Source organism: Nestor notabilis, unplaced genomic scaffold, assembly GCF_000696875.1.
Source record: "Nestor notabilis isolate BGI_N333 unplaced genomic scaffold, ASM69687v1 scaffold11332, whole genome shotgun sequence".
Classification (NCBI taxonomy): Eukaryota; Metazoa; Chordata; class Aves; order Psittaciformes; family Psittacidae; genus Nestor; species Nestor notabilis.
In genome coordinates, this window is record NW_009919720.1 from 31,520 (window position 1) to 55,996 (window position 24,477).

Here is a 24,477-nt window from a genome sequence, read left to right on the forward strand (position 1 = left end):
GAAAAAATATGGGGCCACTGCTGAATCAGATGGGTGTCCTGGTAGTAAAACACACAGAGAAGGCGGAATACTGAATGCCTTCTTTACATCAGTCTTTAAGAATGGCCCTCTGGAGTCCCAGACCTTGGAGGTTAGAGATGAAGGCCAGAGAAAGGAAGACTCCCCCCTGGTCATAGAGAGTTGGGTTAGGGATAAGCTAGATAGACTTACACCCATAAATCCATGGGCCCTGATGGGATGCACCCAAGGGTACTGAGGCAGCTGGCAGATTTTGCTGCTCTGCCACTCTGTCATCTTTGAAAAATCATGGAGAATGGGTGAGGAATGCCATAACTGGAAGAAGGCAAATTCACTCCCACCTACAAAAAGGGCAAGAAGGAGGACCTGGGAAACTACCAGCCAGTCACCCTCACATCCATCCCTGGAAAGATGATAGAACAGGTCATTCTGGAGGTTATGACCAAGCTGTGGAGAAAAGAAGATCATCAGGAGTAATCATCATGGATTCACCAAGGGTAAATCTTGCTTGACCAGTCCAATAGCCTTATATGACGACATGGCAAGACGGGTCAACAAGGGGAGAGCAATGGATGTTATCTACCTTGACTTCAGCTGGGCTTTTGACACTGTCTCCCATAACATCCTGGTAGGTAAGCTTAGGAAATGTAGGTTAGCTAAACCTACTTAGTGAGGTGGATTGAGAATTGGCTGAATGGCAGAGTTCAGACGGGTGTGATCAGTAGAATCCAGTTGGAGGCCTGTAGTCAGTGGTATTCCCCAGGGATCAATGCTGGGTCCACTCTTACTCAACTTGTTTATCAGTGACCTGGATGAAGGGCTGAAGTGTGCCCTCAGCAAGTTTGCTGATGATACGGAGCTGGGGGCAGTGGCTGACAAACCTGAAGGCTGTGCTGCCATTCAGTGGGACCTCGATAGGCTGGAGAGAAACTGGCCACCTAATGAGGTTCAACAAGGGCAAGTGCAGGGTCCTGCATATGGGGAGGAAGAGCCCAAGTACCAGCACAGTTGGGGCCTGACCTACTAGAGAGCAGTTCAGCTGATAAAGACCTGGGAGTGTTGGTAGATGGTAAGTCGACTATTAGCCAGCAGCATGCCCTTGAGCCAGGAGGGACAAGAGTACCCCGGGGTGCATTGGGAGGACTGTGGCAGCAGGTTGAGGGAGGTGATCTTCGCCTTCTACTCTGCTCTGGAAAAGCCACATCTGGAGAACTGTGTGCAGTTCTGGGCTCCTTGGTACAAAAAAGACAAGGAACTACTTGAGAGGGTCCTGGGAGGCCAGAAGGATGATGAGGGGTCTGGAGAATCTCTCTTACAAGGACAGACTGCAGGAGCTGAGCCTGTTGAGTCTAGGGAAGAGCAGACTGAGAGGGGATCTCATTAATGCAGATCAATACCTCAAAGACGGGTGCCAGGAGGATGGTGCCAGACTCTTTTCAGTGGTGCCCAGGACAAGGAGAAATGGCCACAAACTAAAACACAAGAAGTTTCACCTCAACATGAGGAAGAACTTCCTTCCGCTGAGGGTGGCAGAGCCCTGGAACAGGCTGCCCAGAGGGTTTGTGGAGTCTCCCTGTCAGGAGACATTCAAAACCTGACTGGATCTATTCCTGTGTAACCTTGCTGTGGGTTGGACTGGATGATCTCCAGAGGTCCCTTCCAACCCTAACGATTCTGTGATTCTGTGAAGGTCAGGTTGGACAGGGCTTCAACGAATGGTCTAGTGGAAGGTGTCCCTGCCCATGGCAGGGGGTTGAAACTAGATGAGCTTTAAGGTCCCTTCCAACACAAACCAGTCTGGGATTAGACGCTGCAGACAGGGGACCTCTGAGCGTGCCACCACACAAAGGGAGCACTTCAATAAGGGTCTACAGGAAGTGCCTTGCAGAGGAAAGCATGGAGGTAACCCTGATGTCTATGAACCCTTGGGTGACTTGGTGCACCAGGGCTCTGGCTTTGCTTCACCCCAAAGGGCAAAGCACATGGACAGGCACTACTGCCCACCACATGCTGGCCAGGCCCAGAAGCCGAGCTGCCATGGAGGCAGGGACAGCTAGCTGATGGCTTCATTTCCAAGAGCCACAGGCTCTCCAGACAGCATGAGGTCCCAGCGAGGCTCTGCCACCGAGGCTAGGCTGGTTAAACGTTTTGTTCTGATCCAGTGCCTATCTCGCCAGTTTGACTATCACTCTGCCAGCATGGGACCAAGCTGGACCAGGACGCGTTTAGGTCTGCCTCTACTGACTAGTGCAGGCACTGCAGGCTGCACAGGACACGATTCTGCTTGGCAGTGAACACCTACCAAACCTGTTTAAGGCCACATCAGTGCCTGGGAACAGCTTGTGTCCGTTCTCCATCTTTATTACAATATTAACCAAGACAGAAGGAGCAAAAGCAAGCCTTCTGTTTATTACCAAAAAACCAGATTTGCTGACATAGGGCATCTCATCCGCTTTCCACAATATCCCACGCCTCTTATGGACTTTGCAATTACTGCAGCAGTATCTGCTGCCTTCCACCATGCTCTTCTAAACTCTCCATCCTCCTGCAGATCCCCAAGCCACAGTGGTCCAAGACCACATTTCCCACTGAGGATGCTCACCTGTGAGGAAGCTACCATGTTTGAACCCACAACTGCAAGAAAGGATACCTACTGGGGAGGGGATTATGCACATATGTCCCCTCTTTAGAGGGATATTGCTGATGCACAAGCCTTTCTTTAAGAGTTAGTGCTCAAAAATGTTACGGTGTCATCACAAGGCTAAGCTCAAGGAATTTAGATTGTGGCAAGGAATGCACAATGAAAAGAAGGAAAACTCCAGTGCTACCCCAATAATTCTTTCATGTCCTCACTGAATTCACTTTTCAGGCACATCTCTGTAAAAATCCCAAGCCAGGTGGCAAGCCTATGGCAGCATTGGCAGTCCCTGTCCCTGCTGATTCTCATGGGATTTCCACAACCAGTATTCGTCATTGTTGGTAGATGTGCCAGTTTCATCAGGCAGCTCAAAACCAGGCAACCTGTATTTCGAAGAAATGCCAGTGACAGTTCTTTTTACCACTGCATTTTGCATTTTGCTTTTTGCACTTTCTTTTTTATTATTATTACAGTTCAACATTTTTAAGAGAAATGGCATTAAAACCTGAAATTCACACTTTTTTTGCCTGATGTAATATGAAGTCCTAAAAAAAACATAGTCCATTACAAAAACGCCCCAAGTGGGTTCATAAATAACACAGTGTTTTCCCAGGTGAGAACTACAGGAAGAGCTCTTTCAAAGAAGACAGGGAAAATAAGCAAGAGCTTTCCTTCCTACTCTGCAACACAAGATGTTGCCCTTCTCCCAGAATGTGCTGCAACATCTGTATCCTTTGTTTTTCTCTCCCTTGCCTCAGCAATAGGTACTTCTGCCTGTTCCCAGCGTGGAAGAGCAAGGAGTGTCAGCGGAATGGAGATGCCAGAGCTCTAGCAGCTCACACCAGATCCTGGCCCTGTGCCAAAGCCGTCTCTGCTGACCTCCCAGACACCATGGCATGTAGCTGGGGAGCTAATCCCCCTGCGCACCACAGGACTCCTCAGAGCTAAGCCTTTGGGAAACACCAACACTGCTCAGCACCTGGAGGTAGCATCACTTGCTAATGCAATTCTGAACACTTCACATCTTGCAGCTTTTCTTTCTGGAGTCCTCCTAAGTTTCTCCTAGATTTCTCCTAGATTAAAAACAAAAAGGCATGTTCCCATTTCTAAGTGATGGTATGGCAGTGCAAGCTGATGCCAGACAGCAAGCATCTTCTTGGCATGCTCTCCATCACCCAGCAGTGAGCACAGTTCTTGAACTGTCTCTGATTTCCCAATCTCTCTACTCACTTCCCAAACTCCCTGTCTGACAACTCACTCTCCCATATGTAAATACACAGAATTTCACAACTGGTATCAGAAGAGAAGTAACGTATTTGGCCAACTAAGGTCACCACACTGGTGATGTAGCAAGTTTGGAGATGTCTTTAACCACTGTCACCGAAACAGTTACTTCATCCTAGAAACAATATCCGTGGCCTGACGCAGGCTAACACGAGACTTTATTTTTACGCCATGCATACACACAGATACCAACACATCCCTCTACCCACCTGGAAATACCATTTTGCTGGCTTGCACAGACATTCTGAGATGTTTTGCTATTTTTGCATGCCAAAAAAACCCACAATTTAGTGAAGCATTTATACTAACTGGAGTGTTTGCCATTTTTTAATTTCCAATTCAGAGATCTATGTCAGATTTACAACAATTCTCTGGCAGTGAAAAATGCCGTCTGTGGGCTGTATTGTCCTTTGATGCCCCAAAGCAGTGAGGCAGCAAGCTGCCCTGCCAGCTCTGTGCACCCGAAGCCTCAGCGTCCCCATGCCAAGACCCAAACACCAGCAGGAGATGCTGCAGGTGGTGGGTATTCTCCTGTTTTCTCCCACCCGTCTGGAGTCAGTTTGATGCTCATTTTTTTCCAGGGCATTTTGGACCCAGGTGAGCATGAGATAAGGTAGCTCAGCATGTTTCCAGAGCAAGTCCAGCCCCACTGCAATCAGGACTAGCACAGGGGCACCAGAACCCTCTTGTCTTAATCCTCCTGCCATGGCTGCTCAATTTAAAATTGTATTTATTATCCATACCACAATGGTACTTAGGGCAGGGGGAAACAGATTTAATTAATTAGAGATTGCAGAATCCTTAAGTAAAAGATGCTATGTAAATGCAAATTGTTATTATACATGCTTTGCACCAAAACATGTTTACCATAGTTGAATTCTACATTTAAATCCACAGCCAAACTCCCAACAGAATGAGGCTGTATATCATCAAAAGAGACAGTTAATAGCCTAGGTCTTAGTGGGGTACAAGTGGCCTCGTTTGCTTTCTCAAATGTACTTGTTCTTTTTTAATGGCAAGATAAGAATTCATAAAAATTGAAAAATTCAACAGGGTTTCAGTCAGGCTCTGTCCTGTCATTAAAAATGACACTTTTGTTTTTCAGATTGGCTGCCTTTCCATGGGAGTTTATGTGGTCTTTTTTCAAGTCTTTAACATGACAGGCCCTATTGGGAATGACGAATAGATTATTGGAAAATGCATCTGCACTTTTATCTATTAAATGTAGAGACTTAGCTGTAAATCTAGCATTATGCTGTAGTAGAAACCAACCATCTACCAATACTGATTTGCACTTCAAAACAGTCCCACAGAAATTAAAGTGTAATTTGGTGATGATGTTTAAACACTGATCAACATTTTCATTTAGAGACAGATTATGTGGCCAAAACATAATGGCCTCAAAAGAAGACTTTTATTATTCCTATTACAATTAGCCAACAAGAAATTTAACAAGGCATTTTTCCAGAAGAAAAAGCAATTTCAACAAAACCAAACCTTGTCTTTACTTTCTTCAAAACTGCATTGATTTGGGGGGGGGGGAGGAAGGGAAGAAGTAACTGTGAAAATGTTGCATTACTCTTTTTATTTGAGAGACATATAAATTGTTCACTTTGAAATTACTTTTCATTAAAAAATTGCAAATATTTTTTAATTGCAAATTAAAATACTTGAAATACTTTCAGTTCCCTAGTGAAAACACAGTTGTAAAACTGCCACTTAGCAATATTTCAGCAAACATCAACTGAAACGATTCCCCCTGGGAATCCTCCCTCCTCTCTGTGGTGCAGGACCATGCCACCCATACAGGGCTAGATTAAGCTAAGTGTTTCTCATTCCCTCAATAGTCATTTGAAAGAAACAGGTACCCTCTGATAAGGATCCCTAATTTGGTATCTAAAAATGCATGGGATAAGTCACCTTCTGCAAGTGCTCTCTCCTTACTACGGGAGATTTTGATACAGAGATGACCAGCCACTGACCTCCTAAATGGTGAGAAATCAGTGGAGTGCACTGCTACATCACTCCCAAAATACAGAGTAGCAAATACATTTAAGAAACAAGTAGTGTTTCCTAATGAAACCAGGTTCTCTCATTGTGGTCAGCAAGACCCAGATTTTAGACCTAAATTCACATCAATAAACTACAACAGCAGAATCAATTAGATGGAAGATTTTGGAGCTGTTTTGATTTTGTGGGGTTTTTTTGGTTTGGTTTTTTTTTTTACTACAGCAATAGACAAATTAAAATAAATATCCTCTTTTTCGCTAGGAATCACCAAGAGCAGATTTCACAATGCATTTCTCAACATTACTAAGGCACATTTGGACTTCACATTAATGAAATATTGACCCTGAACCATATTTTTGCATCTCTAAAATAATGATTGTCTTCACTGTGAACATCAGGTGTGCAGGGAAGAGTGAAAAGTCCTATTTCACTATGTATTCCTCAAAGGCATGCACTCACCGGGAGCTTTATTTTTCCTTCTAAGAGTCTCATTATTATTTCTGTGGGACACAAAAAGTACTTGGTTGTCTCAGATCACACACTGTTTAAATACTCTACCTAGATATACACACCTCACCACACACCACTCCTGCAGCTTCTTACTCAGACTAAATTTTTGATTTCTCTAGTGTACCCCTAAGATATCTAATTTCCAAAGCTGTAAAAAGGAACAGGCCAGATTCCAAGCTGCTTAAACAACCTCAATGGCCCCTCTTCTCCTGACACTCTCCCAGCCATTTCCAGAGGGACATAGCTCTTACGGTATTCATTGCAGAGCTTCAGACTGGTCAAGAATCCCAGGGAAAGCTTGTGAGAGCTGGCATCTTTACTGGGTGGGTAGAGAGCCAGGGATGAAGAAGGATAGATAAAAAGAAAAATGAAACACGGGAAACCAAAACATCCATCACCCATGGTTTTTGATATCTAAAGAATGTTCCTTCAAACACATGTACAAACAGAGCAAAGTAAATGGATGAGAAAGCTTCCTCACCCACCTACTTCACTCCCAGGCACATCCCAGTACAGGCAGACTCCCAGAAGGTCCCAGCTCCATAACTGCAGACTGTCCTGGGCACAATCCCACCAGCTCCTACCCAGCAATGTGGAAGCACTGTGCCTACCACAGAAATGGAGATCAGCTGAGCTTAGAAAGCAGCTCTGGAGTTCATCTCGTCCAACAATCTTGCTTGGAGCAGGGTTGCTTGGAGCAGGGTCACTTAAAGCAGGCTGTCCAAGACCATGTCAAATTGGGTTTTGAACATCTCCAAGAACAGACACTCCACTGCCTCTCTCAGCAGCCTGTGTCAGCATTTGACCACCCTCATGGCAGAAAGGTTTCTTCTCATGTGTAAGAGGAGTTTCCCATGTTCCAGTTTGTGCACGTGGCCTCCTGCCCCTTTACTGGGCATCACTGAGAAGAATTTTCTTTGCTCGCCCTCTGTCAAGTATTGATGCTCACAGGGAAGGCTCCCGCTCCAAGCCTCCCCTTCCCAAGTGCAAACACTCCCATCCCTAGGAGGGCCCACCACACCACTTCTAAGCATGCATACAAAGTTTTTGTCCCCCTTCTCTGCATCCTTCTGCTCCATTTGCTAGCTGCTCCCACTCCAGCTCTCTATTAGGTGCACTCCGGTCCTGTCACTTGCATAGGATCCCTCTCCAGCACTAGCTCAAGAAGTGCTTGATCCTCCCCAATAAGGAGCCAGCCGGAGATCAATGCTCAAAGTACCCTTTGATCAGTAGTATCATGACCAAGTGTTACAAGACTCCTTATCACGGGTAATGCAAAAAGTAGGTATCTAGTCCAAACTCAATGCCTAAGCTCTAGCCTGTGCAGAGAGGAAGGTATGCCCAGACTCCTCCACCCAGAGGCTGGTGTCTGAGGTCGCTTGTATGAATCCTCCACCCATAGGCTGAGAAGGATCTGTGCTGTTTTTCTGGAGGTGATCTGCATTCTACATGCCACTTATTTTCTTGTTAAAAAAACAGGAAGTCCTTTTGGATTGCACTGATCTAAATGCAGTATTATCAGAGTTTAATCTTGGCGAGATCAAGCCTGGGATTTTAGAGTGTCTCTCTTCCTTCTTTTGAAGGCACCAGCATCTCCACACTGACTGTAAACATCAAATTGCTGAGGGACCATCCATTTTGGCAAAGTTTCCTGTCCAACTGCAGTGCCACTTCATTGTGCCTAGCTTCCAAAATGACCAACACTATCTGCCATTCAGCCAAACCTGGAGAAACAGTGGTTCATGAATTGCAGTCATAGCACAATGTGGTGAATGGAGCAGGATAAAGAGTCAGGAAAGACTTTTCCTATGTGACTGAGCACTCCTAAGCAGAAATATGCTGGGAGGCCAGATGTTGCAGCAGAACAGTAGCGAGAAACAGCTCATTTTTGGACATGCATTTATCCCATCTTAGCATTTTCCTAGCTACAAAAATTTGACAAAATATGCTGGTTGATAGAAGGTTAACCATACCCGTTACCTGCATTAACCACAGACCTGCACTACCTATGCGTAACAGCCTGGCAAACTGTACTACACCTAAGGTGCTGGATGCATCCACACTAAGGAAAAAGTCAAGCTGATGATTCTAGGAGTGGAGGAGTCTGCTCAGCATTTGTCCCAGTTGCTCTACGTTCAGTTCAGTCTCGGATTATTTACGTCTGGTGGCTGACTCCAGCAATGCAAGCCAGAGCAGATAACTGAGATGACAGCCCTTGAGAATGTCTCTCCCTCCCCACCCCTCCAGACGACAAACTGACTCTGCTCCTGGTTTTACTCTGTTTCTTCTCGCCTTTTGATGTGCATACAAAACATGCAAGAAAGCCAATGCATTTGGCTTTATGGGACCGTTATCTTCAAGGCAGATCCCATGAAGGAGCACATAAGGGTATACTCCTTCTGTGGTACGGCTATCAAGAACAACCTGTCAGTATCTGGCAGAATCTCAGTCTCTTCCCTGCATGGGCATGCAAGGTGCAAAATGCACTGCAACCTGCTCATCAGTACATCTGCAACGGGACATGCTAATCAGGCTGGAAGCCACCACATCTGAGAGTGCCCTGGCAGTGACAAGGAAGAGCAGGCAAGCAAAGGGTGATGGAGCTGTCCTGGCATGGGAGCTTCCCCACTCCAACATCTGCTGGTGGCATGGAACATAAAAGAAGTCTGCTGCCAACACTTTGCTCTTTGTTGCTGCTTTGATACAGAGTTTGCATCAGTGCCACTTCAGGGAAACCTGTTTCCCTGGCCACAGGGTGAGGCTGGCCAACAGTTGCTCCTGGCTCTGCTAATGAAAACTGACTCTGCAGCCAGGTCTGTCAATCTGCCAAGTGAAGGTGTCAGGTTAGCACGACTTTGTCCTCCCAAAGTGATACTGACCACGCTGAAATGAGCAAGCCAGAGCAGGGAAAATGCATCTGCAGGTAATTAGTAACAATCACAGGCTGCTTGGAAACTGCTGACTACAGCAGTAATAAGCTGGGCACATGTCATTGGCTTGTAAATGGAGAGAGCACTTACGGACTGTGGCAGTACACAGTGAGAGAAGGATGTTTTTTTAAACTTCATATTTAACGTGGCATTTAAAAAGGATGAAGAAAAATCGAGTGATTACCTAATCAAAGGTTTGGCTGGTGGTCCATAGCACAGTAGAATTAGTGGATAAAGCAGTACTGAGAATTGTCACTAAATTTTTCCTTAGACATATCCTATCAGCAAATAGTGGCACAGATGCCAATTAGTCTTTCATCTTCGAGAAGTATCCCAAATGCCCTGATCTACCAGTTTTCTAAGAAACAGAAATTTTGCATTTTCTAGCAACAACAGCACAGGGGATCTTTTGCATCTCAATCCTCAACATTGTTTTGCCACCTACACCACAGCCAGACAATAAGAACAATGGAAGCCTGTGATAATTTACTTAAAACATCCATTCTCAGCTTTATTTGCATTAAACTCTTCTACTATCTGTCTTACAGACTTAAGACTGACACGACAAACTAGACTTAAGTAAGTCTCTTCACATACGACACCCCAGAAAGTCTCCAGACTTGCTCATAAAAACTGATTAAGCTTGAATGGCAGATACCAGCTATCTAAAGAACGTAAGTGTTCTTGGATCAAACTCCTGTATGTCATATTTCAAGTTCTTTATCCACAAAAATGTGGCTTTTCAGCCCTATGCCCACCAATAGCCCCACTCTGTGTTGAAGCATCAGCCAGTCACACATTCACAGCTCTGCTTCCACACACCAGAAGAGTTCCTGCTACAAACATCATGTCCCACCAACAGACTGTTCTGAATACTACAACTCACATTCCAGCAGCTTTTGGTCTCATGACAGTGAAGCTGTTACAAAAGAGTTTATAATCTGGACAATTCAGACATGAGGTTAACCTCTCAAGCCATTAGCACCACCAGACACAGACTTTGGGAATTTTGTGGACTTTTAACCAACCACCTGTCTTTTTTTACAGCTCAAACCACACTATCTAGGATGACTGAATCAAGTTGTGCCCCAAAGCTTTCAGTCTCCTGCTCTGAGTTTGCTTGGATACATCACAGGACAGCCTGTCTGGAGCAAGGAAGAGTGGAAACACTCAGAAAAGGATGTAGAAATTAAAAGCAAACCAACTTTCTGAATCTCAAGAAAAGACTGCAGTTCAGGTTAGCCATTCCTCCTCCAACAGGGAGCAGTTCACGGGACAAATGCCATCACGAACCTCCAAGTCTCAGGCTGTTGCCTGATGGACAAGTGTCTGAGGTCCAGGAACTGGCTCTGGCAGGACTCCTCTCATGAGCCAGTGTCTGACCACCAAAGAGGGCTCATACAAAGCCAACCATCTTCCAGGGGTTGCCTGCCTTATCTCTCGCCTACCCACACACACTCAACCCAACCCCAGCCTAGGAATACCTAACTGCTGAATTTTATCGTAACTTTAGTCAGACCACAGACAACAAAGTTCCCAGAAGGGAGAGTACATGATACGTTAACAAACATTTATTTGACTTCACACTCATAACCACTGTTAGGTATCACTGCCCAGCTCCTCCTGATTTTCAGTGATATTTGCAACAGATGAAAGGCCTATAGCAATATGCAGCTTTTCTTTATAAGGGAAAAAGGATCAATGAATGAATCCCCTGTCCCACCAAGGAAATGGGCTGGGAAAAGAGGCAAGACTGAAAAAAATTAGTTAATTCTGGGAAGAAAATTGAGAAGTCTGTCCAGACCTGTGGTGAGAAATGCATGACCAAGTGTGCTATAATTTACATGCTTTGCACATTACAAAGTATGGCTTGCTGTTTAAATCTTCCTTCTCCCGATAGCCTTCACATCCTGCTGACCCCTAAGGAAGGCCTCAGGGCAGAGAGCAGAACTTTGACGTATGGTACGTGCCCAGCACTACAGGGCCCAGATCCTGCCCAGGGCTTCTCGGCACTCCCAGAACACAAACAGCACAAATGAGTTGCTGAAGGTGTAAGGAAAGGAAAGGGGACGATAACAGTTAGACAATCTCCTCCAAGAATATACCAAAAGGTACAGGTTTTAAAAGGTTTTAAAAGCATGCAATTTTATTTAAGATAACATAGTTGTGTAAATCTAGGTTTTATGAATGCAGGTGTTAGAAAACTCTACACAATATAAAATTAAAGATATAAATAGCTACTGATTTGAAAAACGTATTCTTTCACAGCTCTCACCTTGCCACGTTTAAGACCAATGGCAGGGGTTTTTTCTAGACTTGCTACTCATAAAGCCTGCTCCACATTTTTTATGACAACCATTAAATTCAACATTTGAAACTTCTGCTCAATTGTAGGTAACGTCACAGGGAAAACCTACACAAAATCTGTATTGAGCTCTGCAGCATCACTTCTGTGCTCAGTTTTGCTCTAACGAACACCATCAGTCAGCTCACCAAACCCTAAGGAAGTAATAACATATGAAGCATGAGAAGCGCTTAAACCAGACTAAAAGAACATGCACTGCTGAAGTATCAAATCAAAACAAGAGCTCTAGGCTGAGCTTCATTTGGCCAGGTACAGATCTTGGATAGGCAGTTCCTCAGAAGAAGATCGAAGAGAGACAGTGATGCCCACAGCACCCACTTGTCCAGTTCAAGGTGCTGCTGGGCTGTCCTCATCAGCAGAGCACAGACACCTCTGACGGGGCATAAGGCATCACAGGGACACAGACTTGGACAAGCAAGAGACAATGACCCAGAAGATCAACAAAGGGCAACAGGACACCCATGATGTCCCAAGGCAGCCCATGTCTTTTGTAATAAGCAGCACTTCAGGCTTTTAAGATGCAGGAAGCTCTCCAGCAAACAATTAAGAGAATTATTTGCCTTAAGAGACATTTCTAACTTTCATACGCTGTAGAGGTGGTTCTTTACCCCAAACATGATGATTCGTGTTCCTTCTTTCATATTCCTGTTAGATTCCTTCCATTCTATGATTCCATATCTATCTATCCATGCTGTATATCCCTACCTGTTATAAGCTGCGCATGTCCAGAAATCCCTTTCTGTCCTTCCACCCATCCCTGGACACCTTTCTTATCTATGAGTCTACCGCTAGAACCACCCACCCAGTACCACTTATTTCAAGAAGTCTCTATCCTCCCACATCAAGGTAAACACAGATTTCTTAAGGTTCCTCTCTAACTGCTTTAGAATATCCCTAAACTTCTGGCAAGAGCCAAAAACCAATGCCATATTGGGATAAAACAGTTTTGTGATTACATTAGTTTTCAAAACTGCTCTCCTGCTAGATGAGATTGTAGCACTTTCAAGATACAATAATACTATACTAAAAACAGCATCACCTTCTCTTTAGCAACAAAATAAAGAAGTAAATCCAATCTTTGGCAAAACAGAGAAAATCCAGTGACAAAATCTGCACAGATTAGACACAAGGACAGAAGTAACATACAGAGGTAACATGTACATGAAACATAGAGCTTTAAACTTTAAAATTCTTTTTTTCTGCATTCCTACAATTCATTCAGGATATAATTTCATCATTTTCTTACCATTCGGGCAGTTTCCTTCCAAACAATGTGGTCAGTCCCAAATAACTAGGTTACCAAAGCACTTATCAAATTCTGTCTGTTTCTTAACTTTCACCCCGTGCCTGCTAAATAACTGCAGATGCTGCTGCATTCCCTGAACGAACAACTTTAGCTTTTCATTTAAATGCTCAGCCTTAGTGCACAACTGCAATTCCAAACATGGTATAAAACACGAGCATTTGTAGGAATCAAAAGCATTCAAAATTCAGGCTAGTTCAAACTGCCATAAAAACCCTATCCAGTCAAACATAACAGGCACCTTTATGGAAAATGAGCAACAAAGCCTAACAGCAGAGGCAAGAATTCTGCTTTTCAGTTACATGTCGGTACTCAGGTTGCAGGTTTGAGGTGGAGGGGCACATCCCTTCCTAGACAAGAGGGATGGATGCTTCATCTGTTGGCTCCCAGTGAACAGTACCGAATCATACAACCCACGCACCTGACTTTCAACAGAGCTGCTATGAAATCACACTTCAAAAGAAGTTTTTTGAGTAAATGTCTCCACATCTGACACAACTACTCCATGAAGGGCACCACCCTGCAATGTGCACACACTCCACATCACTTACTGGTGCTGGGAAATCACTTACCTGTGACAATAGGGTATGACTGAGGCCCAGGAACATTTGCTCCCAGATCTGCAGAAGTAGGGCTGGTTATACTGGCCTTCATGTCATCTAATCCACCAGCTAACGATGCCATGGCTGAATATTCAGTTGCCTGGAAAAAGAAACAAAAGGCATTTTAGTGATAATAAATGTACTATTCAAGAACTCTTGCCTGTATGACAAAAAGTAGATGCAATACAACTCAAAAATCCTTTGTTCAGTCAGTTTTAAAGGCAATACCCACTTACACGGGGCTGTTAAGATTTCAAAATGCTCAGTAAGTGGGTCTGTGCTTATCACCAGTGTTCTTGGAGAATAGCAAAACGGGCTTTCTTTATAAAACCAAAGCCAAATTAATCAATATGTAGCAAGGCTTTCCTTAAAGAAGAAATATTGGAGGGTTTAACTGCAGAGTGCAAGTTACTTGCCTGTTAGAGGAAAATGCTCATGCCAGTTAACTCATATTTCAGTGATGGCACCTGAAGAGACACGCGCTGATGAGCAGATGGGAACAGGGTATCCCATTTCCCCTCTTTTCTTGGGAATGCCATGTCTCATCATCTCACAAGAAATAAAATGCACATAAGTAAAAGTGTCTGCTTAGGGGAAGGATTTTTAGCCAACTGTTTCTAAATCCAAATTAGTCGAAAATAAATCACCTGACTGTTGTAAGGATGCTCTCTCATCTCATGGGAACTTTTTAATCTCATTAACTGAAGCTATAGGAAATGAGTGCAGGTCCTCAGAAGTCAGATTATTTCTGTACTGTAAACCAGTAGAAGTCCATGTAGCCATGGCAATCTACAGCAGGTGAGGCCAATCCACACATCCAGAAGGACTTACATGTACACAGCAGAAAGACTACATTCATTTGCCTTTTTTAATTATTTCTTATCGTTGGGATCATTCACACAGAACTGGGAAGTTTCCTTTCTAAGTTCTCCCTTCCTTGCTGCTATTACCATTTTAAGTTGTAACCCTTATTTGTGAGATCATAATCATACCCTTGACAACCAGAGGATAACTTCAACTGAAGAACAGCAACAGAAACAGATTAACTGAAGAACAACACTCCAAGACTGATCCCTGCTGTATTTCTGCAGATTATGTCAATGCAGAAGCTGTGCAGAACTGAAGCAACACAGAGGAACCCAGGACTGTGTGATTTTTTTGAGTGACCAAATAAAAAAGTTAAGGGGTTTTGTTTTCTTTTCATTTTTTTTTTCTGGTTGTTGTTGTTTTTAAGAAAACAGAACCTGATCTGAGTGAACACATCTTTCTCCCTCTTGAGAGTTTCTCAGAAATGTCCAAAAACGCAGCACACAATCTGGTATTTGCCACAAGCTCACTACTTTGGATCAGATATATTTGTTCATGTCTCTGATGCTCAGTTCTCCCTCAAAGAGAAGTTAATTTACAAGGATAACCCCACATTAGCACGTCTGTGTTAGTACACGTTTCTTCTGTGCATGCAATTTGTGCGAGGCATGAGAACGCTCTGTCAGCCTGAAGGATCCACCATGCAAATCTCTTACAGATGACCGTGTCACATACATTTTGTCATTGACTAGTGGCTGGCCACCCTGTCCCTTCACCTGGCCCATGGATTAGCACCTCGAGGTCTTCTGGGCTGAAGGCTGCCCAGAAGGCTGTCTCCTATGGTAACCCCCAACCTTCGCATTGAACTTGTCCTGCTTCTCAGCCTTCTCAGCTTATTCCTCCCCCAATACCCTCCATACCCTCACATTTCCCTTACCTTCATGCACCCAGCCCCTTTCTTCTACCAGCACTACCACGAAGATGTGTGCAACCACACCTCTGCTTCAGCCCCACTTCTGCACCCTGGGGAGGACAGCCCCTTGAGCATCCCTCCTCTGCAGAGGATGTCAGCAATGGTCCCAGCCTTCCTCCTTCCTGCAGGTGCAACCAAAGCTCCTTCTCATTCCAGGATCTACCAAAGTGTGTTTTCCAGCCTTCCCACAGCACTCCATGATGTCCTACTTCTGCAACCCCACTTTCTCCTTCCACTGGGTACATGCATCTGTGATGGCACTGCTGTGTTTTTTCAATCTCCAAAGGCCTAATCTGAAAAGATACTGAAGGAACAGCCATGCATAGACATCCCAGGCAGCTGCTAATGCATAAGTGGTGTGGGGTGGGCCAGCAGCACAGTAGAAAAAAAAGCTGTCCTTGTGCACTGCTGTTTGGTATTTCTGATGCCTGTTGCAAGAACACACCACTCCCTGGAAAGGATGTCTTATTTCACACATGCTGCTCTAAGAAAGCCATAACCACACCGTATCCAGACTAGATAATCTCTTTACATCTTCCTGCAGCATACTGACACACCACTCCCCACAGGCAGGGTATGAATGTGACTTCCAGGTTACACAAGGGCAGCTGACCACTTGCAGTTTGGGAGGAAGCATCCAGCTGTGCCACAGGCTGGGTCACACATGGGGCTGGGGCAGGGCATGCACATCCAAACGCCACAGCTAAAACTGGATTTTGGGGCTATCACTTGTCACACAAACCTAGTCAGGACCAGACCAAGCCCCCACCTGCAAACCACAGACACTGGAGTCCAGAACAGATGTTGAAACAACACAGTTTGCTTCCCTTCTGGGGTCTGATGAACTGACTTAGGAGGAAGCAGGACCAGGTCTCACCTCTTAAGGTAATGATCTGGAAGCACAATGTCAGCCAGGAGCATGGTCCTTCAAGCTCAGGGGCTGACCTGTTTCAGTCAGAAGCATGCAACTATCAGGGTGCAGCACACCCCACTGGGGGCCAGGACAGTGGTAACCCATGCTCACCCATGTCACTCTGCCACAGGGAGATGGAGTGATGTGCAGCCGCAAAGCCCTCCTGCAGGCAGTGCCACCCATTTCACCAACAATCACAGCAGCAGCACAGCCCCAAACCACGCAACCAGTGTGGAAGCATTACGCTGCCCAGCATGTCATGGAGGGAGAGCCCACAGCTGGGCAGTAATGCTGCAGGGCTCCAGAAGATGAAGGCGTGAGAAATGGAGTCTTGGGGTCTCTCCCACTTTTGGTCCCAGTAGCTTGCTGCAGACTCGAAGTGTACCTCCAGTAACTTCTCTCACAGGCAAAAACAGTGGGGTTTTCAGGGATTTTCGAGCCACTTCCCTCTTCCTACGCCCACATTCCTCCTCAGACCCACCAGCAACCACACTGACCATTCATCTACCACCATGTACCTATCACCATCGCTGCTCCCAGCTGACTCCCCAGCTCCTCAAACAGCCCTGGTGGATGAGCAAGCCCCTGTATCACACCTGCCTCTGTGGTCACAGCCATCTGCAGCCCTTCTTACCTCCCGTGGAGGGGCTGGGGGGGACACAGCACTCCCTGAAGAAGTAGCAAGCCTCTATGGCACTGAGGGTTCACAGCACACTGTTCACTCACAAGGGGCACAGCAGTGTCCCCTCTTTCCACTCCCCCCAGGCCAAGTTTATTCTTCCAGACACCCTGTTCAGAGAGGAGGTGAAATCCCAGGCGCAGGCAGTGCTCATGGAGCAGCCCCTCACCTCACTGCCCCATTAAGACGATCCTGCCAACCCTCCCCAGGAGCCTCTCCAGCCACTTGGACAAGCAGCAGAAGGGGTCTTAGATTTAGGTCCTCCACTGGTAAGTTGGGACTGGCTTGTGACTTGCCACTGGCAAGGAGCAGCCTGGAATGGCCGGGCATGGCCAGGGGTCCCTCCCTGCACAGCAGGAAGCCTGACCTGCTGCTGCTCAGTAGGTGAAAAAGCAAGAGTCGGGTGTTCAGTACCCTAGAAATTACCTGAAAAATGACTGCCTGCGGTTGTACCACGCACTGTCTCATCAGCATGGAGCACCACTGCCATAGCATGGAGGAGAGAAAACACAGACACATGAAATGAGGAATATATAAAGGAGAGATCGAGAAGGACAAACCAAAAGGAGGGGGAAGGCGGGGTTTCATCTGCTCCCCCTACCCCATCCTGCTCGGCTCAGGCAGACAGGACCTGGGTGCCTGGCAGGGAGCTGGGGCTTGGCCGTCCAGCAGGCATGGCATCTAGTGGGGAGCAACTGGGGTGGTGAGTACAGTGGTGGGCCCTGTGCACCCATGGGCAGCAGCATACCTCCCCTCACAGGGTCCTTCCCTGCCAGCCTTCGCTGCAGAGTGCAAAGAGGAAGGTTTCTGCTCTGGGTGAAGTTTCACATCCATCTCCACTGCAAAAGCCTTATTTCTAAATATTACTCCCTGGGGTGGGGAAGGTGATGGGCAGATGGAGGGAAATGGGGTGCAGCAGTGTTTCAGTACCATTTTCAAACAATTAACATAATGTGCGAGGAGGCAGGGTCTGCTGTCTCCTGCTCCACTACATTGAAGTGGCAGACAGCCCATCACAAGCTTCACCCTGTGCTTTTCGTAGCAATGATACCTGGGCGTAATACACTGAAAGGTCAACCCACCCTACGCATACAGCTATTTTCTCTGAGATTTACCTCCGATTTTATCTCAAAGGGCCAGGCAAAGATGGACACATAGTGAGGAACAAGACTGCTCTCTGAAAGAGCCTGGTTCTGGGGTGCCAGCATGGGAAACTCAGGGAGGTCCCATTAGCTGGGATAGGCCCTTTGGTATTGCTGCAACCCAGGAAGCATGAGACAAATGCATTCCCCTCCAGGCCCATTCCTTTTGTGGGGCACAGACCTTGCACCCCTCTCAAGAGACTGCACCAAGCAAAGAAAGAAAAGAGGTTCCTGCTGTGCACGGCAAGCAGCCATCAAAAGGAGCCAGCTGGCAGCCACTGGGACCCTCACGTGTTGCTTCTTGCATCTGCTCAGTTTTCCAAATCACACCTGCAGAACGCTGGGCAGACTTGAAGAGACACCTCTTGTTCCCTCCTGCTGCTGGCAAGGCTGCCCTTGGGCCCACGGCGCTGCCTGGGATGCAGCAGCAGCAGCAGCACAAGGGCTCAGACTACCAGAGCAATGTGCCAGCTTGGGGCTTCGGGACTTGAGCCTGCCTCTGCTCTGACCACATGTGCTGTTTTCCCTCCCAGTAGACAGGGTACACAGACTTCCTTCCTGCCAGAAACAATGCTCCTCCTCTTTTGAGCTAGGCATTAATCTGAGGTCTCCAAAAGACACAGTACTGTTCCCCAGGTTGACCACCAAAGCCCCGCTCACCGCTCATAGCAGCATCAAGCCAGACCCCATAGCTAATACCTCCAAGTCATTATGTTGTACTACTTTAAAATTAATAAATAAAGGCAAAAGTCTACGAGGCAGGCTGTCCACAGAACCCTCTGCCTCAGCCTGACAAAGAGAAGAAATTTGTAACATTAGATATGGTTCAGAGACCTTAATCCAAAGCAGCTCTAATTAATCTCCCCAGGCTTTCAGAAAGACAGTGCCATGCACACTTGCTCAGGCACCAGTGCTGCTCTGCCTGAGATTTTACACGAATGGAAAATCCATCCTAACACCCTCCTCCTCAGCTGCCAGGGATCCAGATGGGAAAGGCATCCAAAAACCTATATATCAAAACCTCACTGCTGCCACGTGCCAGCCACCCCTCCATCTCATAATTTACATGACATTCCCTGTGCTGCCCTGCGCAGCCATCAAAACCAATTCTGCTTTGAAGTAAAAGCTATTTACACAGCTAATTGGGCCAAACCCCGGTTTCTCTTTGTTTTCGGCCCTGTTGGGCTCTTTGCTGTCTCACAGGGCATGGAAGTTTGATTTCAGTAGTACAACCTTTTTCCCTCAGCTTACGTGGAATATTTCTGAATTTCCCTTTCAAAAAAACATACAAGTTTTTAAAAAATTAACAGCTGTGTTTCGTTTTAGCCCATATCCAATTAGGATTGCACACATCCCCAGAGATTCCTCCAAAGATAGTGGGAATTAGCTAGCTAGTGCACCCTGCCATGAACACATTTACCCTCATACTTCAGAATAACTGACCTGTTTTTGACCCAATCTTCAGATTATCTGCATGTGGGAAATGACATGCTACATTTTACATTTCCACAGTGCAATCCACAAGCAGACACAGTCATTCTCAGATTTTCTGAAGGGACCCCCAAATCCAATCTAAATGCCTAGAATTTACCTGTTGTTTTTCTTCTATACATATAAATAGCCACATTTCCATTAGCTCTTTGTTTCTCATTTTCATTTTGTTCTAATATCTGCATGTAAATGTCTGAAAATAGCATCTGTAATTGAAGATTATGAAGTATAGCCAGCTCCTGACAGGCCACTAAGGAAGATGGATTATCCTCATTTTTCTGTAAATTTTGTCAATTTTGGAATTCATAAGCTATCAACACTGATCAGAATGTGACCGCACAGCTGTGTCAAGGCAGCCAGCGTGGTGGCTGTGCGGCACCTGAGAAGGACAGCATGCACTGTGGGAATCCTCGCTGACTGCTCCCAGCATCTACATCTGACTCCCCTTTTGCCCCCCCAAAAAATAAATTAAAAAATAAAAATAAAAATTGAAAGTACACAAATTCTCTGGTGTGCCAATTCACATCACCAAGCGTAATTTATTGCATGGTTCTCCCTTTTTATTTATCCCTAAGTAGTAAACACAATTTCCATTCAGGGGGTTCGTTATGTTCTACTCCTACCAGACAATCACAGCACACTTGAGGCAATTGTTTAGCCTCTTCCTCTCAATTTTCCCATTACTGGGAGTAAGTACTGTTGGGACTCTTTAATAGCCCAACTGCAGCCCATATCAATAACAGATGAGGTTTAATCGTCCAACACAAAAATTATTTAGGCTCAGTAAGGACATTCAATGTCATTTGCATAATGGCATTTCTATCCTGAGCACCTAACCCATCGTGCATAAACAAGGCCCTGGGACCATAAATAATAATAAATCATGACGTCCATGCTCCTCTTCCTGTAATAGGAGCCTCTCTTTGTGGAAATTATTTCAGCAGGGAATGTGCACTGTAATTTTAAAGACATGTGGCATTGCACAGGCCAGTAAATCACACTCGTGCGCATGCACACACACACACACACACACTCCAACAAGACTGCCCATGGTGAACAACAAAACCTCACCAAACCGTAGCACAGAAAGCAGACTGCACTTGCTGCTGAAATCATCCTTTTTTATTATTATCATTATTATTATTATTATTATTCTTGTTTCTTAGTCAGAGCTAGCAGACTAAATGAAAGCAAGGTCTGAAGAGTGTGCATGGTGTCTGGGCATGTGTATGGGGGGACAATGGACCCGTAAGTCTGTCAAAATCCACCTGGCTGTCCCTCTCACCCACAGCCCTTGAACCTCTTGAAGGTCCTTGAACCTCTTGAAGGTCCTTGAACCTTGAAGGTCTGGTGGGAAGCCCGCAGACACCTGCAGTCATATTTTCCAACCACACCTTGCGCAGGCCATTTCTCAGTCACCTGGCTGGGGCAAAGGAAGCCAGTGGACTTCTCTTCCTCTGGTTTGTAAGCACCCTCCATAGAAAATTGTGCTAAGGAGGGCCCAAAGGAGGTGATTTGTTTTTCTGGATTTGAGCCTCACCAGGCCACTAGCAAGTGCCTGGATGAACAGAGACAGCAAAACCGTGGTAAGAGCCAACCTCTGCTTTTGCCAGGATTTGCAAGTTTCATCATCACACATTTATCCTCAACAGCTCCTTCCTCTGACAGTATAAACACCACTCTGTTTCCTTCAGAAAATGGGATGAAAGGACAGCTCAACCTAGCTCCCACCTGCCCTCACCAGCACTGTCCACCCTGCAGGGGCTCTTCCCCACCATTACCATGCCAAAACCTCCCAGATAGGTTTACTGAGGAATGCAGAAATGGGATGACAAGTTTTGCAGGAGATTCCTCCTGGTGCCAGCATTGCATGTCCGTCCTGGCTTCTGCACCTCAGCCATCTCCTCCCCAGCCTGATCCCTCAACCAGAGTGTTTTGTGCGTCCAAGATGTGCGAGGAAGGGCTTTGGGGGATGCAGAGGTGTGGAAACCCTGCTTTCCCTTCGCATGTGCCATAGGCATGCTTGGTATGGAGGGAAACCCTGGACAGGGGACAATCTGGGGAATGTGTGATGCTTTCTTTTATGTGACATTTCCTAAGGATTAATGGACACTGAACCCACTCATCTCCTGGGGTAAATCTTGAGCTGTTTTTCCCCTTCACTAACTAGCTAAGTCCTCCTGACATCCAAATCCAACAGCAGCAGTTGCAGAACATGAAGGCTCTGAGACAAGGCACTAGAGCAGGGCAGGACAGCATCACATACATCGAAAACACCCTAACCACCCTGCCTGCCTGCAGTGCAGGGAATGGGCTCCTCAGTCCCAGGAACCATCCAGAAAACACCACAGACTGTCTGCACATGGATATAGAAAAAGAAGCAGAACAGAGGCAGGCTAACCAATGAGTGTGGTACCTATAGAGTATGTACGGGCTGCTGGTTCCAGGTAAAGAGACTTTCTCTGTTGACACCCCCACAGCCTGACACTGCTGAAGGCTTTGCACTTGCTTGCTGTCATGACAGGCTCCAGCCAGGGACCTTCTATGAGGAAAAATCATCACTGACAGGTTTCCTTGAAACATTTCAGTTTTTATCAAAACATTGGAAAGACAGGTTCAGCCAGATACGCTGCAGTTGTAATCATCATCATTTTGCTGCTAAGAAGTCAGCTGTGCTGGGGACACCTGGGCACTGCATGCACAGTGAAACATCACAATGAGAAAAGAGCATCAGACAAGATGGGAACCCGCTGATGGTACAACCTGAGCATAGAATCATAGGATCAACTAGGATGGAAAAGACCTTTAAGATCATCAAATCCAACCATTCCCCAGCACTGCCAAGGCCACCACTAAACCATGCTACTAAAGGCCTCATCTGCATGGTTTGTGAACACTTCCAGGGATGGTGCTTCTACCACTGCCCTGGGAGGTCTCTCCCACCTTGGCATCTCTCCCACCTCGACAGCTGCCCCAGTTCTTAAGACAGATGTGTGTTTATGGTTATATTTTGATACTTTTCTCTACAGTCACAAGAACGAGAGAGCAACCGTTTGCTTGAACAAACACACAGCCATGGGTCTGTGCCTTGAACAGTAACTCCTGCTGGCGTGAAGACTCACAACTTGGCATTGCTGGAAAACCAGTCATTGGGCACACAATCTGATGACAATGTCTTGTGTTCCTTAATTTTATCTGCTATTAAATCATGTAATTTAATTATTTAGAGAGGCCTTGGTCAGCTCGGAGCCTGGAGGGGACTTCTGTAGCACCGGGAATGAGCAGAAGAAACCCCTGCCTCTCTGAGATTGCCCTTATTCAATTATATTTTCAACGTGAGAGAAGCAGGGCTGAAACCATCCCCCTATGTGCTAAGCTGCTCCTTTCAGATTTAATTTTTTCTTTTCATTTCAGCAAATTGTGCTGCCACCAGATTTTTAAGCAGCCACTATTCATATGAGCAAAGAGGAATTTTGAAACTAGCCTTTTTTTCTGGAAGCAGCTTAGCTCCATAATTGCTTTTTGTCATCATAAAACCATTTCTGTAGGTTGTTTCATTCAATCCCTTCCTAAACAAAAGGCAACCAAAAAACTATGGCATGCTTCTGAAAACCCAGCATCTTTGCTGAGCACATTGCTGAGGCTCCTGGATGCTTCATCCCAGGCAGGTCTCCATCTCATCCTGCATACTGCACTGCTGCTCTCCCCCAGCTTGGTCTCATTGCACTGATTTGGCCACACACTGCTGGGAGGAGAGGGAAGAAGCAGGCATGGCCCAATGGCTCTGTTTTGTTTGCTTTTTGGTCCATTTCTTCAGGCTCTGACTCAGAGCAGGCTGGTTGACACAGAGAGACCCAGAAGGAAAAGAAACAGCCTGCAGTCCTGCATACTGCACTGCTGCTCTCCCCCAGCTTGGTCTCATTGCACTGATTTGGCCACACACTGCTGGGAGGAGAGGGAAGAAGCAGGCATGGCCCAATGGCTCTGTTTTGTTTGCTTTTTGGTCCATTTCTTCAGGCTCTGACTCAGAGCAGGCTGGTTGACACAGAGAGACCCAGAAGGAAAAGAAACAGCCTGCAGGTTTCGCGAGGTCAGTGCAGTGAAACCCCAGCTCTGTCCTCCAGCAGCAGCTGCTCTGTGGCAGGGCAGCACTGCTGGGGCTTTGCACACTGGACGCTGCAGTCCCCTGGAAATGCTCCCTACTGCCTTCTGGAAAAGTTCGCAGGAGAAACCCTTGACCCTAGTGGTAAAGCCAGCTGCAACCCGCTCCCATGGGAGGGACCAACAGGAAAGGCACACAGCTGAGGCAGGGGTGCAGGGTATCCCCACTCTGCCTGGACAGGAGGGCAGGCATCCCTTGCATTATCCCACCTGGGTTTCTTGCCATCTCTTCTGCTTCCTCAAAGACCAGATATTTCAATTTCAGCCCCTGCTCAGACAGACCCCCGGGTGTCCATGCAAGCTGCAGGGTGCTCTTTGCAAAGATGATGCTGATACAGGGAGATGTTAGCACCATATATGGCTCCTGTCATGCTACTTCCCCAGAAAACTTCTCTCCTCCACAGCCCCACTGTCACACACAACACCACGTGTTATACAAGAGTCTGCTGTGACTGTCACCAAGCAACATGACATGCCACAATGAGGCGGCACACACAGGGAATTTTGTGCAGTCTTCAGGAGCTCATGCACGAAGAACCACTTGTAAGGGAGGCAGAGCAGCAAGGATGCAAATGTGAGGTGTTGCCCCAAGGAGCTTTCTGCTGCTATTCTGACAGAAAAGCCTCTCTACTTAAAAAAGTTCATTTTCAG

General features: G+C 46.2%; 1 protein-coding gene across 1 annotated transcript in view; it reads right to left on the reverse strand.

The window, feature by feature from the left end:
* Positions 1-24,477, reverse strand: part of LOC104402469 (paired box protein Pax-5-like) — a gene marked incomplete at its 3' end in the record, with an annotated part of 48,607 nt that overhangs the window by 15,184 nt on the left and 8,946 nt on the right. Inside the window, exon 3 of the mRNA XM_010010355.1 lies at positions 13,631-13,760. Coding sequence (XP_010008657.1) covers positions 13,631-13,760 — 130 coding nt within the window. The remainder of the gene's footprint in view (positions 1-13,630; positions 13,761-24,477) is intronic.